Genomic DNA, 15,605 nt, shown 5'->3' with positions numbered 1-15,605 from the left:
CACCGACAACTAGTCAACTTGGTGGAACACTCGGAGCAGCAACTTACCTCGTTTCTCCAGGGCGAGGTTACTTTCCGGTTGCAACCTGTGCCGGACTCCTCAGGCAGACTCCACAGCCAGACGACAGTTCGAGGTGGTGACGGAGTTGAACAATCAGCTGATACCCAACAGCAGCAACAACTGACCCCGCCTCTCAGCTCATCGGCTGTACCACAATACAGTATGAGTCGTCAACCATCAACGGTAAAAGAGCTGTGGGTTGAATGGCATGAAGGCTTGGCCAACCGACCTTCTATTAAATATCTAGAGTCGACATTTGGGACAAAATGGAGATCATCAGCAAAGGAAACGAAGTATTTCTCGAGACGGTTGTATGTCATCAAGTACGTACGCAAGTTGGTTGAGGGGGGATGACAGCCGATGTAGCCATCGCCTAGGCTGACTCTGAACGGGGGCGTCGAAGCATAGATGGATTCTCGAAGTTACTGCGCAGCAAACAAGTTAATTAGTACCCTTCGTGTAGCATAACATCATACTAATAAAACAACTTCTTACCTGACTGGAGGCTTGAGTGTCTAAATTGAAGGGTCAATCAATGGCTTCTCATCTTCTGGTGTCCATGTCACCGAATCCGATAATGCGTTGGTTAGCCTCCAATTAAAATTCACCGACACTAGAGGGCCTTTACACCCACCCACTTACATGCTGTGCTGCTGTGTTGCGCGCTGGGCCTGGTAAGTCGAAGTCCAGCGACTCGGGCTCAGGTAGGCTCAGCACCACAAGGTAGGTGTGCTCATACAAGAGTAGTTTGCTATAGTGCACGTCCAGCCTCATGCTTGTGGATACATGCACACCTAGTGAGCTTGTCCTGCAGGTCGAGCGGAAGCGAGCCAAACTGCAGCAGCACCTGCACGAACACCTGCACGAAGTGCTATGTAAGCTTTCCCTCACATACAGCAACTGAAACGTGATGGGGCACGACGATCACCTTCTTGTGGGGCTGCCGCAGCCGCTTGGTGGCTATTGGCCACGCGTCGGCGCTCGTGATGTAGAGGACGGTCCCGCTAGCAAAGCAAAATGAGGTAGGTTAGATTCATCACCACGGCTACGAAGAGAGAGCCGAAAAGAGTATGCATGCACAGCAACTCACCGTCCATAACGGGCGTCGTACGCGGCGGCAGCGTCGCGGGGTCGACTGGTTCTGGAAGAGTTGTTGAGAAAACGCGAATGTTGAGCCAATAGGAACACAGCAATTAGGTCATGACCTGACCTTGATATTTGCCAGGTAACACGGGGTTAATGTGGTGATACCTACGAATACCATGTGTCTAGGTCATGACCTAGTCGTGACTTGGCCGCTGATACTTTACTGGAACTTCTATGTAGCCATCTGCATCTTGAAAGGCCGCAAAGGATACCAAGGTTTGATGCGCGAGTGATGCCGTGGTCACTACTGCTGCTACTGCTTCTCTGGCAGTCATGTGCGAAGATGATCGATGCAGCGATCTCGTCGGCATCCGTCACGCCGGCGTCTCTCACTGCTGGCGTCACTGGGACTGTGGACGTGACGTTCACTACAGGCACAACCATCCCCGTCGGAGGAACGATCGTGGTGACCTTCCCCTCCACCTTCTACGTGGCGTCCGCAACACTCAGCAATATCGGAGGTATCGACCTTGCGAGCACAGTTTTGGCGACGTCTGCAAGCGGCCAGGCAACCATCACGATCGTTAATACGGACGCTGTCCCGGGGGCGATCTCCTTCACACTCGATGGGATCCAGAATCCAGGTGGAGGTGACCTTTGCAAAGAGCTTTGAATGTGTAGCAGCGACTGACAAGATGCTCCGCAGGCCAGGGCACAACATCGAGCTGCTCGATCCGCACTAAGAGCTCAAGCGGCATGACAATTGAGTCCACTACAGTAGCCGGATCCACGTTCACCTCAGGGACCATCTCGAATACTGCAGCAGTGACGGCGGCATCACTGGTGGCCGGCAGGACAACGACGTACACCGTCACGTTCACTACCGATATTACCTTGCGCGTTGGTAGCGCGATTGCACTGAGGTTTCCAGCGCTGAGCAACAGCCAGATTGTTTTTTCGGGCGCGGCTCTGTCAAGCATGGTGAATATCGACGTGGCTTCTACTGTGGTTCAAGTGGCTTCCCCGTACGTAAAGCTCACGATTGCCGGACAAGACGTTGCAGCAGGGACGACGGTGTCAATCACATTTGACAACATTATCAATCCGGCAGCACAGACGACGGGCGTTTTTGGCATTGACTCGCGCCACTCTTCAGGAGCCATCTTCCAGGTCAACACGGCCATTCCCGGACTGACCTACACGAGCTCAACACTCCCATCAGCGTCGCTGACACCAGTGTCCTATTTTGCCGGGATTTCAACTGACTATTACGTCGTATTCGCCAACGCGGCCTACATCCCGTCGGGAAGTCGAGTCGAAGTGACATTCCCATCACGTTTCGACATCAGCGGCGTGGCATTTAGCCACATCGTCAACTTGCCCACGATAAACGCCGCATTTGTATTGCTGAGCTCAACCAAGATACGAGTTACAACTGGTAACACCGCAGTCGCCCCAGGAACTGGCCGTGGATTCACACTCGAGACCATCGTAAACCCTGGATCTTCCTGCGACCAGTTCATTGTGGAATACTGCTCCCCCACCTGGGAGGATTACACAGTGAAGATCACCGATAGCGGCGGGAACTTGTTCGAGCAACTGACAACCGTATCGGGCACTCCAATCGTCAAAAAGCCGCTGAGTTACGGCCGTGTGCGTCCATTACTGAAGACCCCCAACACGCTTACGACAGCTACTGTGACGTTGGACACTGTTGCCACAATTCCTGCCGGGGGCTTTATTGAAGCCGTTCTCCCTGCAGGTTACAGTATTGGCGCAGCTCCAGTCATCATCAGCTCCCTGGCTGGCATTCCGAGCGCTACTCTGAGCACCTCGACGTCAAGTTCAGTGTCGATCAAAATTGCAGGTGCAAATACCCTCCCAGCCACTGGTCTCTCCTTCACGTTCGACAAGGTCACGACTCCTCCCAACTCGGCGACTGGGAACTTCATTGTGCGCACAAAAGATGCCGGGGGCAACACAATCGAGGAGAGCACGACCATCGGTGGCGAAGGCTGCACGTACATCAATGACTGCAGTGGCCATGGCACCTGCACGCTGTTATCCAAGGTCTGCATTTGCGACACTGGCTGGGGTGCGCCGACCGATATCGCCGACTACAAGTCACCAGACTGCTCTACACGTACATTAGGCGTCATTCTCATTTGGTAGTGTTTCATCGCTAACATCCCTTCCTGTATGCAGGTGTGTGCCCATCGGATTATGCTTGGAGCTCCATTCCCACGGACGCTACTACAGCCCATGACGTCTTGGTGGAGTGCTCTGGTAAGGGGGTCTGTGACCGCAATTCTGGGACCTGCTCGTGTTTCCCCGGGTTTGAAGGCGCCGCATGCCAACGAAGTACGTACAGTATCTATCAACCCAAGCGTGGTTGTCGCTCGTAGCTCACAAGAATGCTCGACACTGTTGGTTCATGAAGTGGGATGCTCCAACGACTGCTCCGACCAAGGAACTTGCTTGAGCATGAGCGAGATGGCTGCTGCAAAGAATGCGTTGCCCATTTCTCCGCCAACAACCTACGGCGGCGGACAGGTACGCCCATACATGCACAACGGCTTGGCCGGACGATTCAGCAGAGTTCGCCAACATTGTCGCCTGTCGTCTGCAGTTCTCCAGCACATGGGACGCTGACAGGATTTTTGGGTGCGTTTGCGACTCGGGCTGGGCGGTCGGGACGGCGAGCGGCGAGCTGCAGGCCACCGAGTATTTTGGCGCGGACTGCTCGAAACGTACGTCCAAAGAGCTGCGCGGTGCACTTGTCCGATGTCTGGTGCTCACTTTGTGCGATGGCTTGTTCAACTTCAACAGGTCACTGCCCCACAGGAAACGACCCCGGCACAACTGTAGACGAAACCAACTGCCAGGGCAAGACGGTGCCCGGTGGCACCCTCGTAGGCGCCGCAGGAAATTTGTGCCTCGTTGAGTGCTCCAACCGCGGAGTGTGCGACTACAGCACGGGAATGTGCTCCTGCTTCCAAGGATACACGGGTTACGCTTGCCAAACATCAGACAGCCTCGCCAAATAGGTCAGTGAAATAATTGGCGGCGTAGGCACCATGGAGAAGCGATAGAAGAGAAATCGTCCGAGCAGGGTCAGTGCTGTCCAGCTTGCTGTAAAGTTTAAATATGACTGGCTGCTCGCTCCGTTCTAAGGGAATCGCGGAGTTGACCGATAGGCAAAATGTCAGTCTAGCGTAAAATTGGCAGTTGACCACCACCACCGGCTCATTCCATACCAAGGAGCATCTCCTTCTCGTCCAGAGCCTCCTTGGTGCTGATGTCGCAGATGTAGACCTTGGACTTCCGCTTGAGGTCGATCTTCGCGAGCTTCGACGGGGGCAGGTCGTTCACTGTCGCCTCCACGAAGCCGCGCTCCATGAACCAATGCGCTGTTCGCGTCGTCATGACGAACAGCTTGGTCACGCCCATGGCCGCTGCCTTGCGCATGATGTATCCGAGCATGGCGTTGCCCTTGCCGAGGTTGCGGTACGTCGGGTCCACGGCTACGCAGCCCATCTCGGCAAAATTGTTCTCGTACGGCTGCAGGGTGCAGCACGCGATGATCGCTCCGTCGCGCTCCACCACCGTGAATGTGTCCACATTGCTCTCGATCTGCTCCTGGTCGCGCGACACGAGCACGTCGTCATCAAGCAGCGGCTGGATGAGGCGCATGATACTCACGATGTCGTTGGTGGTGGCCATCCGAATGCCCTCGTACATGTGCTTGGTGATCATCAGACCTTCACCGTCGCGGGTGAAGAGCTCCTGCAGCAGACCGCCGTCCACGTGTCGACTGACGAGGTGAGACCGCTTGACGCCGTTCACGCAGGCCTTGATGGACTCCTTCAAGTACAGCAGGAAGTCCCCGCTGATGTCCGGGTTCTGCCGCGCCAGCTCCACGTACTGCTGCGCCTGCTCGATCACGAAGGTTTGCACCACCGAGTTGGATCGCGAGTCCACCAGCTCCTCACCGTCGTGCATGAAGATGAGCTTGGCGCTCTCGAGCTGCACCGCGCACTTGCTGGCCACCTGCTCCGAGAGGCAGTTGAAGACCTCGCCGCTGGCGCTGTAGCCGATGCTCGAGATGAGCACGATGTCTCCGTCGTCCAGCGCCGCGCGCACCTTCTCGACGTTGAGTCGCCGCATCTCGCCCGTGTTCTTGAAGTCCACGCCGCCGCGCACTCCGAGCGGCTGCGCGGTGATGAAGTTGCCCGACGAGATGTTAATGGTCCTCGCCCGTCCGGGGGAGTTGACGATGCCCCGGCCCAGGTAGCTCTCGATCTGGAAGCGCACGGAGCCGGCCGCGTCCATGGCGCACTGGAGCTCCATGGGGCCGGTGATGCGCATGCCGCAGTCGAACCGCTGCGAGAGCTTGCGCAGCGCCAGCTGGCGGTTGAGCTGTGGCCGCGAGCCGGCCACCAGCACGAGCTTGATGCCGAACGTGTTGAGCAGCGCGATGTCGTGCATCACGGCGCCGAAGAGGTTGGACTCGACGAGCTGGCCGGGCAGATGGATGACCATGGTGGTGCCCCGGTGGAAGTTGATGTAGGGCGACATGTCCCGGAACATGGCGGTGAAAGAGGACGGCCCCACGGTGCCGGCCGCCGAGCCGCGCGTCGTCTGCACGCCCTGCTGCACGCGCAGACACTCGGGCGGCACCGCCGGCAGGAAGTCGGTGAACGCGGCCTGGTGGTTGTCGCTGGCGGGCGGCGCCATGGATGGGCCGTGGCTGTAGCCGCCGCCGACGGGCTCCTTGACGGGGGCGGAGGGCGCCGCTGCCGCCGCCTGCAGCGCCGCGCGGGAGGACGTGAAGACGCGCAGACTGCCCAGCGACGAGCGCGAGCGGCCGCAGGCGGACGAGAAGAGCAGTCTGCGCGAGTTGAGCACGCCGGGACGGACCCACATGGAGCTTGGCGGGGGGCTTGGTCAGCAGGGCGGGGGGAGCGGTCTGCGCGCGGCGAGGCGAGTGCGAGTGTGGCGCCGACGGCACATCATTGCGAGCGCACTCGATCGGTGCTCAAGGAGCCAAGCCCAGGCAAAACCACTCTTGTCCTTTTTTTGCCAGCTCGGTCACGTAGCCGCTCAGGAAGTGCATGGATTTTGAAAGGGCACTTGATTTGAAGATTCGTTTACTACGGGAACAGCCGAATTTGATGATTATGGATCAAAGGTTATTGGGATCGCAGAGGGTTAAAGGCCCGTTACATAGGTACGGACGCCCAAGCGAAACCCCGCGCGGCAAGCATTGCGGGCTTTTTATCGTGGCGGCAGCGATACCCCCTCTCGGTCTCGGGGCATCCAGGCAAAAGGTCGGGCACAGGGAGTTCGCGTTCGTTGTGGAAGCGCATTCGGTGCCATGGGGAGCGTTCGAGGTCGGCGTCCAACGCGCGATCGTGCTGGGATGCCGCTCAGTGTTAAACCAGCTTCAGTTCCACCGTGCCGTTGCCTCAGTAAGACTCGGCCTTCCATGTCATGTCGGCAGCATCGCAGGCTAAATCCATCCATTAGGCGCGTCATGCGGCGCCGGTGCGTTTCGATCCTGTATTTCGGTGTCGAGTGGCATCCCATGCTGGCAGCGCAGCGCAGCACAGCACAGCGAGTGCAGGGCAGCGTAGGGCACGCCTGCGGGTCATCCATCTGAGTTGCTTTGCTGCCGAGTACGACAGCTGCAGCATCTCATCTCGCGCTAACATTGGCGCCACCATGCTTCGCTTGCTCGCCTCTTGGCGCAATGCAATGGCTCGGCGCCAGAGTCTGCAGCAGGGTTTCGCGTGCTTGCCCTGCCCCCAACAAAACGCAGCGTACGCTGATGCTTATGCGGAAGCTTATGCATCGGAACGCACCAGCTTAGTCTTATAGGGCTAAGCGGTTGCTGCGCTGCTGCCAAAACTCCGAAAACGCAAGGGCAGCTAGAAAAAGTATCTTTGAAGATCCGCATGTGCTCCGGTCGGGTCCATTAATGTACCGCTGTGGCAGCAGTGTTTCCGGTGGCACGATGGATTTCCGGGCGGTGATTGGCGGAAATCAACAGCTGTATCATTCGCTCCAGAGCAACTGACGACAGTGTGGGTAAACCACAGCAGGGATGGATACTGCCGGACCCGTGCAATTGTCATTCCGCGATCGCCTGCCGACCCCCGAGGACGCCCCGAAGCCCGCAGCATGGCCAGCGCCACCCCGACCTGTACGTTCATCGCAATGCAGCACTGTTGCCAGAAGATGTAGCTGGCTGACGATGTCCAGCTGTCGCCTGCAGTCGCCGAGCTCAAGAGCCTCTCGGCCGCGTGTAACAAGCTCTGGGAGCTCGACTCCAACCGGCTGGAGCCCAACGTGCACTACGAGCTGAACCTGCAGGAGGGCAAGACCGCGTACACCCGCGGCGATGTGGCGCGCGAGCCGCTCTTCACCTTCGTGGACCCGAGCGTCTTCGAGCGCCGCACGTACAAGCTGCTCTTCGACCTGCTGGACAACTACGAGCGAGAGGTGCGCTGCCGACAGTTGCATTGCAATTGATTGCGTGTTTGTTGCAAGGTGTTAATCGCTGAGGTTGTGCGACTGAGCAGACCGGAGTCACGGAGCGGGTGACGCCCCAGGAGCTGGCGGAGAACAACGCGTTCCTGAACGCTGTGCTGGAGACGGCGCCCATGCGCTATGCGCACGCGTACGTTCAATTCGTTGCAACAATAGCAGCGTTCTATGGTCTAAATGGTTCTGGGTGGAATTGCAGTTGGCTGGTCAAGAACAAAAAGTTCTCGGGCGACCTGCAGGATTTCAAGAAGAAGCTCGAGCAGATCTGGTTCGGCCTCTACCGGCGCGAAGTGCGCAACGACTCGTCGGGCTTCGAGCACGTGTTCGTGGGCGAGGAGAAGAATGTGAGGACGGGTCTGTATTGCGGGGGTTGGATCAACGTGCACTAGCTGATGTATTGCTACGTTTTGTGCGGCGATCGCTGAGCAGGGCAAGATCTGCGGCTGCCACAACTGGCTGCAGGTCTACAACGAGGAGCGCAACGGCCGCATCGACTACAGGGGCTATATCCGCCCCAAGCAGCGTGGCTGCAGATTCATGGAGCCGCACAACAAGGAGCAGCTCATCACGTTCCAGTTCCAGTGGGAAGACGAGATGAAGCCTGTGTCCACGAGGTGCGCCAGCTTATGAAATTATCATCAAGGAGGCATCCAGGGAATGCGTCTAACTAAGACTTTCTTTTTGCTGCAGCTTGATCGGTGTGAGCCCCGAGTTTGAGATGGCGCTGTACACGATGTGCTACCTGAACGGCCAGGAGAACAACCACGTGCAGCTAGGGCCGTACCTGTGCAACATCAAGTGCTTCAGTTTCGGTCGCGGCAAGGACGCCAATATCGGCACGGCCTTCCCGGAGGCGCTGCCGCTGACGGATCAGCAGGCCGCGACCAAGATTCAGGCTATTATGCGTGGTCGCCATGCCCGTGTGCAGAACCCTCACGTCCGTCGTCAGGCACCGCCTCCGCCTCCCGGTGCCGCCTGGGGCCCGCCGCCCGGAGGTGCCGCCGCTCCAGCCCCGCAGACCACCAATTCCACCGGAAACGCGTGGGCGAAGCCGCTCACGAAGCCTGCAGCTCCGACGCCCAGCGCTGCTGCGCCTGCAGGTCCTAAGCCCACCGGAGCATGGGCCCAGCCCCACAAGTGGTAGGCATAGAGCGACCCACTTGCACATAGTTCAGCATGCTGTCGCTCTGCAATGCAATGCAAAGCTGTAGATATGTAGCCTAACATGAGACGACGAGAGTTTGCCCTGTCCTGGTGGCGCCTCCGCTATCCGTTTTTGACATTGCGCCTGAATTAGCGGAGACCGCCTCGATCGTTTCACAACCGAAGCTGTACGGCTTGATCCGGAGCGTCCCTCCGTCCGTGAGCGCTCAGTGGAGCAGTTTCGAGGCAAGCAAGCACTTAAGACTCGACGTGATCCCAGCCGCGACAATGGAGGCCAAGAGCGAGGACGACCGCCAGACCATGCGCAAGCCCGCTTCCAAGGCGCAGGCCGACGAGGCCGACATCAGCGCGGACGAGTCGGGAGCTCCGACACCCGAGGTCGTGGCGCTCCGTCACGGATACAACCAGACGTACATCGTCCGGTCCAGCAAGAACAACCTGCATGAAGTTCTCTTCCGCTGTGGCAATTGGTGCTACAGCGGGAAGGTCGACTTGGGCAGCGCCGACCTGGAGCTCGCCGACCTGCCGGTGGTCGTGCCGGCACTGCAGAAGCAGCAGGCGTCGCTGCAGTACCTCTGCGAGTGGAAGGCCATGCCCGCGACGTCCCAGTACTCGACTCCTCTAGAGACTCTGTACGACGTGTACGACTTCATCGGCGCTGAGCTCTCGAGCGAGCGCATTGAGCGCAAACTGATGAAAGCTGCAGAGGAACACTCGTGGGTGGACGGAGACGACGACAGCAACTCGCGGACCTTCTTCGAGCTGCAGAGCGGCGGCTACGAGTGCTTCGACGGCATCGACATCGTGGCGAGCAAGACATTTGTGCGCGGTCTGGTGCTGCTAGTGATCTACTACCAACGAAGCTTCTACGTCGTGCTGCAGGCGGCGGACGGCGAGCAGCCGCTCCTGGATGTTCGCTTCCCGGATCTGTCCGCCCATTTGCAGGGCATCCACTTGCAGACGTACCGCGACGACGACTGCAGCAACATGAAGAAGCTCACGCTGTGGCAGGCTGCGAATATCGGAAAGCATCAGAGCCCCCCGAAACCACTGAAGGTGCAGTGCAAGGACGTCAGTGGCGCAGGCTACAACCAAACCTTCCTCATCCACCGTACTCCACGCGCTGAAGGGTCGACAAATACTCCGAGTTTGCGCGAGGTTCTCTTCCGATTCGGCAACTGGTGCTACAATGGCCACGTTGATCTAGGACCCAAGCTCGAATTGTCCGACATTCCGATCATCATCCCCATGCTGCGACGGCAGCAGAATGCCCTGGTAAGTAGATTCGTGGACCCCTTCATCTTCGCGGCGACCTCACTCATTGAGCATTGTTGTGTCGACAGACCTTTATGTGCGAAGTGTCCAAGATGCCAGCGACGTCGCTATTCACCCCGTCGATGGAGCATCTAGCCGAAATCGTGCCGGCAATGCAGGAGGAAATGTCCAAGGCAGAGCAATTCGTGCAAACCTTGGCGCGCACTGGCGGGTCCTTCGTCAACGGATCAGGGAACGTTGGAAGCTGGCTCGAGGACGATAACGTCGAGTGCTTCTTCGAGATTGCTATGGACAAGTGCGCTGCATTCCAGGTGGGCTCTCGCTCGTAGTGGACTATCAGCTAAAAGGTAGTGTGCGACTCACTCATACGTTGTCCATTGACCATCCAGGACGTGGAGGCCATTGCCAGCAAGATTCACGTAGGTGGCGTAGTGCTTGTGCTGCTATATTACGACTACACGTTCTACGTCTACCTCGAGAATGGCGAGGAAGAGCAGCCACTCCTAGACACCAACTTCCCGGACGTTTCTCTTCAGAAAGAGGGCATTCAGCTGAAAACCTACCGCAACGGGGTGCGTGGGTGTGAAGAACTGCGACGCATTAGTCTCTGGAAGGTTGAAGGCGACTATGCGGACGAGGAAGAAGATGCAGCAGCCGTCGACTGCATCACTTCTCGTAACAAGGGCCAGTTCCGAGCTGATTCCAAGGAGGAACACCGGCGCGAGGAAGACGTCAAGTCACCGGGAGATTCAGATGCAAAGGTGGCGAAGGAGATGCAGCCACGAAAGTCTGCACTGCCGCACCACGTAGCTCCATTGAAGCGACCCAGCGGTGCAACCACGACTCTCAAGGGCATGCCTGATCTTAATATGAAGGCACCATGGGACGACACCGGGAAACCACTGGGAATGCGTACGAGCAAGTAACTAAACCGTTGACCGCTAGCGCGACAGTAGTGCGCGCAAATGAAGCACAACGATAAGATCTTGACACTTGAAGTCGTACCGCTTACCGAATTGATAAATCGAACCCCTTCATAGTTGGCAACTCCGATAGTAGGAAATACACTCAGCATTCAAACCACCCTCCAGTATTTCAGCTTATCACGCAACCTCAAAATTCGCCGTCAGCAACAGTAAGCCAGTCAGGAATGCTGGTGCCTCCGGAGCTGCTGTACTCTTGCGAGGAAATCGCCGATGCCCGCGCGCTTTCGGTCGCCGCATAGATGGAACCTCCAACCCACGCTAGCACATTCCGAGGGAAATAGGTCTGAACAAGCTGTGCGCGGTCTACAGCAACTGAAGCAGAAGCGAACTCGTTATCGTGATGCAGCGACTCGCGAACCTCTGCCATAATACGCTGCGGCAAGCCTGGCAAGCAAGACGAAGCAAGATAAATTGGTCAGCACATCGATCCATCTCCAAAATATCCAAAATCTAAATACCTGGAATCATTGCGGTTCCTCCAACGAACAGCAGATTTTCCAGCATGGCGGCCCTAACGTCAAGCGGGGTTTTCTTTAAAACTTGAACAATGCCGTCAACAATTGACGTTCCATCCGTGCTTTCGTCGCCTGCGCGAGCATAGGAAACAAGCATTTAGAGCTAATTGATAGATCGTCAGGGCAACGTAAGCACAGCATACCTAGTAACAGTTGCTCCACAGCGCCTGTGCGCAGACTTCCGGGGACCTGTCGACCAAGCAAACACATAACTTCACAATTACCTTCTGCACAACCCAGGTATTATTTTTCTGCAGTCAAACGACCTGCAGAACGTTGTTGTCGTGGGTTTGGAACTTGGCGTCGACAACATTTGGCAGTGGATCCTACGATGATACCAAGTTACCCGTAAAACCAACTATCACCACTGCACAAATACACTTCTATCAGGCCAACCTTTTGCTGGGCAAAGCACGCTCGTTCAAGGATGTCCTCTTCCACCGCCTCCGTCACTGGCGATTCGACCTTGGAGCCGTCCATCGGTTGGTCTTGAGCGACATTAAGCTCTTTCTTGATCAACTCGCAGCAGTTCCGACTTCCAGCAGGAACAGCTATCACACCACAAAGCCAATGACGCTATCAGTATCTCCAAAGCGCAAGTAAAGCCAAAAACGGGGACCTACTCTCATAGAGATAAGGCAGAGGGATGCCCTTGAAAACCGGCAGCAATCTCGTCTCCTTCCAGCCGCAGTCCACCACCAACGCCGTGTGGTTGGACGTGGCATACAGCACCGCCAGCATCGACGGCACCAACGTCACCGCAGACGCCTAAAACCCCAGGCGCTCTCAGTCAGCCACCATCAAAGACGCCATGTGCAACCAAACTCCCACCTTCATGACATCGAAGAGGATGTTGAGCAGCGTCTCCCGGAACACGCGGGGCAGCAGCAGATCTTCGCACACCAGGAAGCGCCGGCGCGTCGGATTCACCAGCAGCAGACTGTCCACAAGAGCGTTAGCTCTCCAGTGACAATGCAACCAATGGACAGCCCACCCACCCGCACGCAAAACTCACTCAAAGCACAGGGCGTGCAGCTTCGGGTACAGATACCGGCGCCAGTCCGCGGCGCTCAGAGGCTTGAGCAGCAGGTCGCCCACCTACGAATACGGACAGAGACGCCTGTGTATCAGCACTCACTACTGGCCATAACGGACAGCAGGACGACGCACCTCCCAGCGAGTCACGCAGCGAGGGGCGCGCTCCCCGGATATTCCGCAGCGGACGTAGCGCCCGCCCAGCTCCAGCACCAGCGCGCTCTTGTCGCTCAGCGCAGTGGTGCTCATGTTGTACCGATCCGGAGATGATTTTCCTGAAATACAAATTACCTCGCCATAGTGACTCTTAAAGCATGTAAGGTGTTCAGATGAATGACCTTTGAAAAAATTGATTATGCTCCGAGAGAGCGAGAAGCTCCGGAAGAGAGAGAGAGAGAGAGAGAGCGAAGCGATGACGGAGCTGCTGGTGCTGCTCATCGTGGCCTCGCAGGTGACGCTCTACCTGCTCATCGGCTTCATGTTCCGCGCGCTGCAGCGCAAGTATCACCAGCGCAGCTCCAGCGAGCTGCAGCAGGCGCTGATCGCCAGGCAGGTCGCGAATCCCTGGTTCTTGAGCTGGCGGAGGGTTCTGACTGAGCGGTGGCTTATACTGCAGGGGAGATACGACCGGAGAGCACCGCGTCGACATTGCAACGCTGTACGCGTAACTTTGGGATATTAAAGTAGCGGGCTGGTGGAGGCAATGGGTAGACTTGCTGACTGGGATGGTGTGCTGGACGCTGTGGTGTGCCTCACAGAGAGGCGGAGGAGGAGGTCGTGCGTTGCCGAGTGTGCGATTTTGCCAACACGCAGCGGTTCCGGTTCTGCGTGATTTGCGGGGAGAAGCTAAAGCTCTCGCCGACAGAGAAAGCGCGAGCGAGGGGCCCACTCACTGCGCGACAACTGCGTGCAAGGTCGGCTCATGGTCGTTGGTTTTTGGTTATGCGTTGCAGGTAGGACACTTACTCACTTGCACATTGAATTGTACTGGCGGTGCTGTGTAACAGACGTCGGTCAGAGTGGCAGCGGCAAATGAAGTGTGGAGAAGTCTTCTGGTATCGTGAGGCGACCCAAGAGTGCTTCCAGTATCCTGGATACGTGCCAGTGTTCTATAGAGAAGAAGACGGCTATGAAGAAGCAGCAGAGACGGGGGTATCTCTAGAGCCATCGGACGGAGAACCTGGGTGGGTCATTGCCAAACTGCAGAATGAGACGAGGCTAATGAAGATCCAGACCGTGCCTGCTGAAGAAGCGAACGCTCTTGCGTTCGCGACTGGGGCGCCTTCGTCGAGGAATGTCGACATCAAGGGGTTCCTAGATCTGTCGAGAAAGGATTTCCCGACGAAATTCGCGCATTTTGTGGTCTGCACGTCCTCGTTGATTGTACCCGCAGAGTTGGAAGTGATGAAGCTGTTCCTGCGTCGTGAACACGTGGTGGAAGAATCGATGGAATATTTTTGCTGCATGGATGACAGCGATACTCGTGCAGTGGTGCGAATCGATTTTGCATCGGAGACTGCTGTAGATGCTGGCGGTGTGCATCGTGAGTGGTTCACCCTTGTGACAGAGCTGATGATCGATCCGTCGTTGGGCGTATTTACTTGTACAAATCGCGAGACCCAGACGTATTTCTTCAACACAAACTCTAAAGAGGAGATTGGCGAGGAACACTTAGCTTACTTTTTTGCAGTGGGGCGTCTCGTCGGTCGCGCTCTGCTAGACGGTGAAGTTTTGGGCTTCCACTTTGCACCTGCACTGCTGAAGATCATCCTCGGTATCCCTCTCACCTTCCGCGACTACGAAGACTTCGACCCGATAACGTACAAGAGTCTGCTGTGGATGTTGGAAAACGATGGCGCGGATGCATTGGGGTTAGATTTTACGGCGACAAGACGGGATGCAAAGGGGGACGTGGTGACGGTGGAGCTCGTGCCAAATGGAGGAGATATCTCGGTCACAGACTCCAACAAACACTCGTTTGCGGAGCATTGGCTGCGGTATTTCTTGCTGGAAAGTGTTTCGGACCAGCTGTACGTATTTCTGAAGGGCTTGTACCAAGTGATTCCGCGGCAGATCCTGATGCTCTTCGACGCGGAGGAGTTCGACTACGTGCTATGTGGCTGCGACACCATCGACGTGACGGATTGGGAGACACATACGCGGTGCTCCAGGAATCTGACGGGGACACGAGTACTTCGGTGGTTCTGGGAACTTGTGCGAGATATGAACCCCGAGTGTCGGCGTCGGTTGTTGCAGTTTGCGACGGGGTGTTCGCGAGTACCGATCGGGGGCTTCCGGCACCTGACGAGCCACGACGGACAGATCTGCCCGTTCACGTTGAAGGGCGTGCACTCTTCATACATCCGAAGCCACGCGTGCTTCAACAGGCTAGACCTGCCGTTGGTGTCGACTCGGGCAGAGCTCAAGGAGGTGCTTTACGCCACTCTCAACACGGAGACGTACGGGTTCACGACGGCGTAGTCAACAGCGCAGACTTCAAGCATGATAAATGTATTATTATTATTACACCATCCTGCAGCGACCCACCCAGATGCACATGAACATGCTTTGCGCCTCAAAACAATCGATTCTCCGCGTCTGGGCAAGTTTATCGAGAGCGACAACGCAAGACTTTGATCGCGCAGCATCATATCCACCCCACTACAGCGAAACGTGTGAAGTCTTACAAAGCTTCGTCGAGGCTAGACAGCTTATCCGAATGTCAGCGACATATTTTTTCAGCTCGCTGACTGTACCAGTAACGTAAGAACAGAAGGAGTCCTGGAACAGCAGTCTGCCGTTCCTGTTCCTGTTGAACAGGAGCTCTGCGCATGCCAATGACCAATGAGTCATTGGTGCTGTATTTCTGCTCTTCGGTGCAACTGGGCCAACACGCCAAAATTCAGCACTTCCACTTGAAGCTGCTGACGCACTG

General features: G+C 56.7%; 5 protein-coding genes across 5 annotated transcripts; 4 read left to right on the top strand and 1 right to left on the bottom strand.

Annotated features, from left to right (window-relative positions):
- Positions 1 to 1,489: 1,489 nt before the first annotated feature.
- PHYSODRAFT_328782 (hypothetical protein) lies at positions 1,490 to 4,193 on the top strand (the record flags this gene model as incomplete). The annotated part of the gene is made up of 6 exons (XM_009525120.1): positions 1,490 to 1,790; positions 1,853 to 3,289; positions 3,352 to 3,507; positions 3,587 to 3,699; positions 3,776 to 3,896; positions 3,976 to 4,193. 6 exons carry the CDS (start codon positions 1,490 to 1,492, stop codon positions 4,191 to 4,193), a joined length of 2,346 nt encoding a protein of 781 aa, XP_009523415.1.
- Positions 4,194 to 4,392: 199 nt separating this feature from the next.
- Positions 4,393 to 6,072, bottom strand: PHYSODRAFT_313245 (hypothetical protein; the record flags this gene model as incomplete). The annotated part of the gene is made up of 1 exon (XM_009525119.1): positions 4,393 to 6,072. The coding sequence occupies one exon, from the start codon at positions 6,070 to 6,072 to the stop codon at positions 4,393 to 4,395; it is 1,680 nt and encodes a 559-aa protein (XP_009523414.1).
- Positions 6,073 to 7,811: 1,739 nt separating this feature from the next.
- Positions 7,812 to 8,887, top strand: PHYSODRAFT_558990 (hypothetical protein; the record flags this gene model as incomplete). The annotated part of the gene is made up of 3 exons (XM_009525118.1): positions 7,812 to 8,039; positions 8,122 to 8,309; positions 8,386 to 8,887. 3 exons carry the CDS (start codon positions 7,812 to 7,814, stop codon positions 8,837 to 8,839), a joined length of 870 nt encoding a protein of 289 aa, XP_009523413.1. The 3' UTR covers positions 8,840 to 8,887.
- Positions 8,888 to 8,899: 12 nt separating this feature from the next.
- PHYSODRAFT_285511 (hypothetical protein) lies at positions 8,900 to 12,008 on the top strand. The gene has a single exon (XM_009525117.1). The coding sequence runs from the start codon at positions 9,127 to 9,129 to the stop codon at positions 10,267 to 10,269; it is 1,143 nt and encodes a 380-aa protein (XP_009523412.1). The 5' UTR covers positions 8,900 to 9,126; the 3' UTR covers positions 10,270 to 12,008.
- A 1,074-nt stretch (positions 12,009 to 13,082) lies between these two features.
- On the top strand, positions 13,083 to 15,151 carry PHYSODRAFT_496548 (hypothetical protein; the record flags this gene model as incomplete). The annotated part of the gene is made up of 4 exons (XM_009525116.1): positions 13,083 to 13,237; positions 13,287 to 13,328; positions 13,536 to 13,584; positions 13,757 to 15,151. 4 exons carry the CDS (start codon positions 13,083 to 13,085, stop codon positions 15,149 to 15,151), a joined length of 1,641 nt encoding a protein of 546 aa, XP_009523411.1.
- Positions 15,152 to 15,605: the final 454 nt, after the last annotated feature.

Source organism: Phytophthora sojae, assembly GCF_000149755.1.
Source record: "Phytophthora sojae unplaced genomic scaffold PHYSOscaffold_3, whole genome shotgun sequence".
In the NCBI taxonomy this organism is placed as follows: Eukaryota; Oomycota; class Peronosporomycetes; order Peronosporales; family Peronosporaceae; genus Phytophthora; species Phytophthora sojae.
This window is presented reverse-complemented; position numbering and strand designations above follow the sequence as displayed.

What these genes read in the sequence shown, in the direction of transcription:
- PHYSODRAFT_285511 (XM_009525117.1), top strand. Translation starts at nt 9,127, where the DNA reads ATGGAGGCCAAGAGCGAGGACGACCGCCAGACCATGCGCAAGCCCGCT.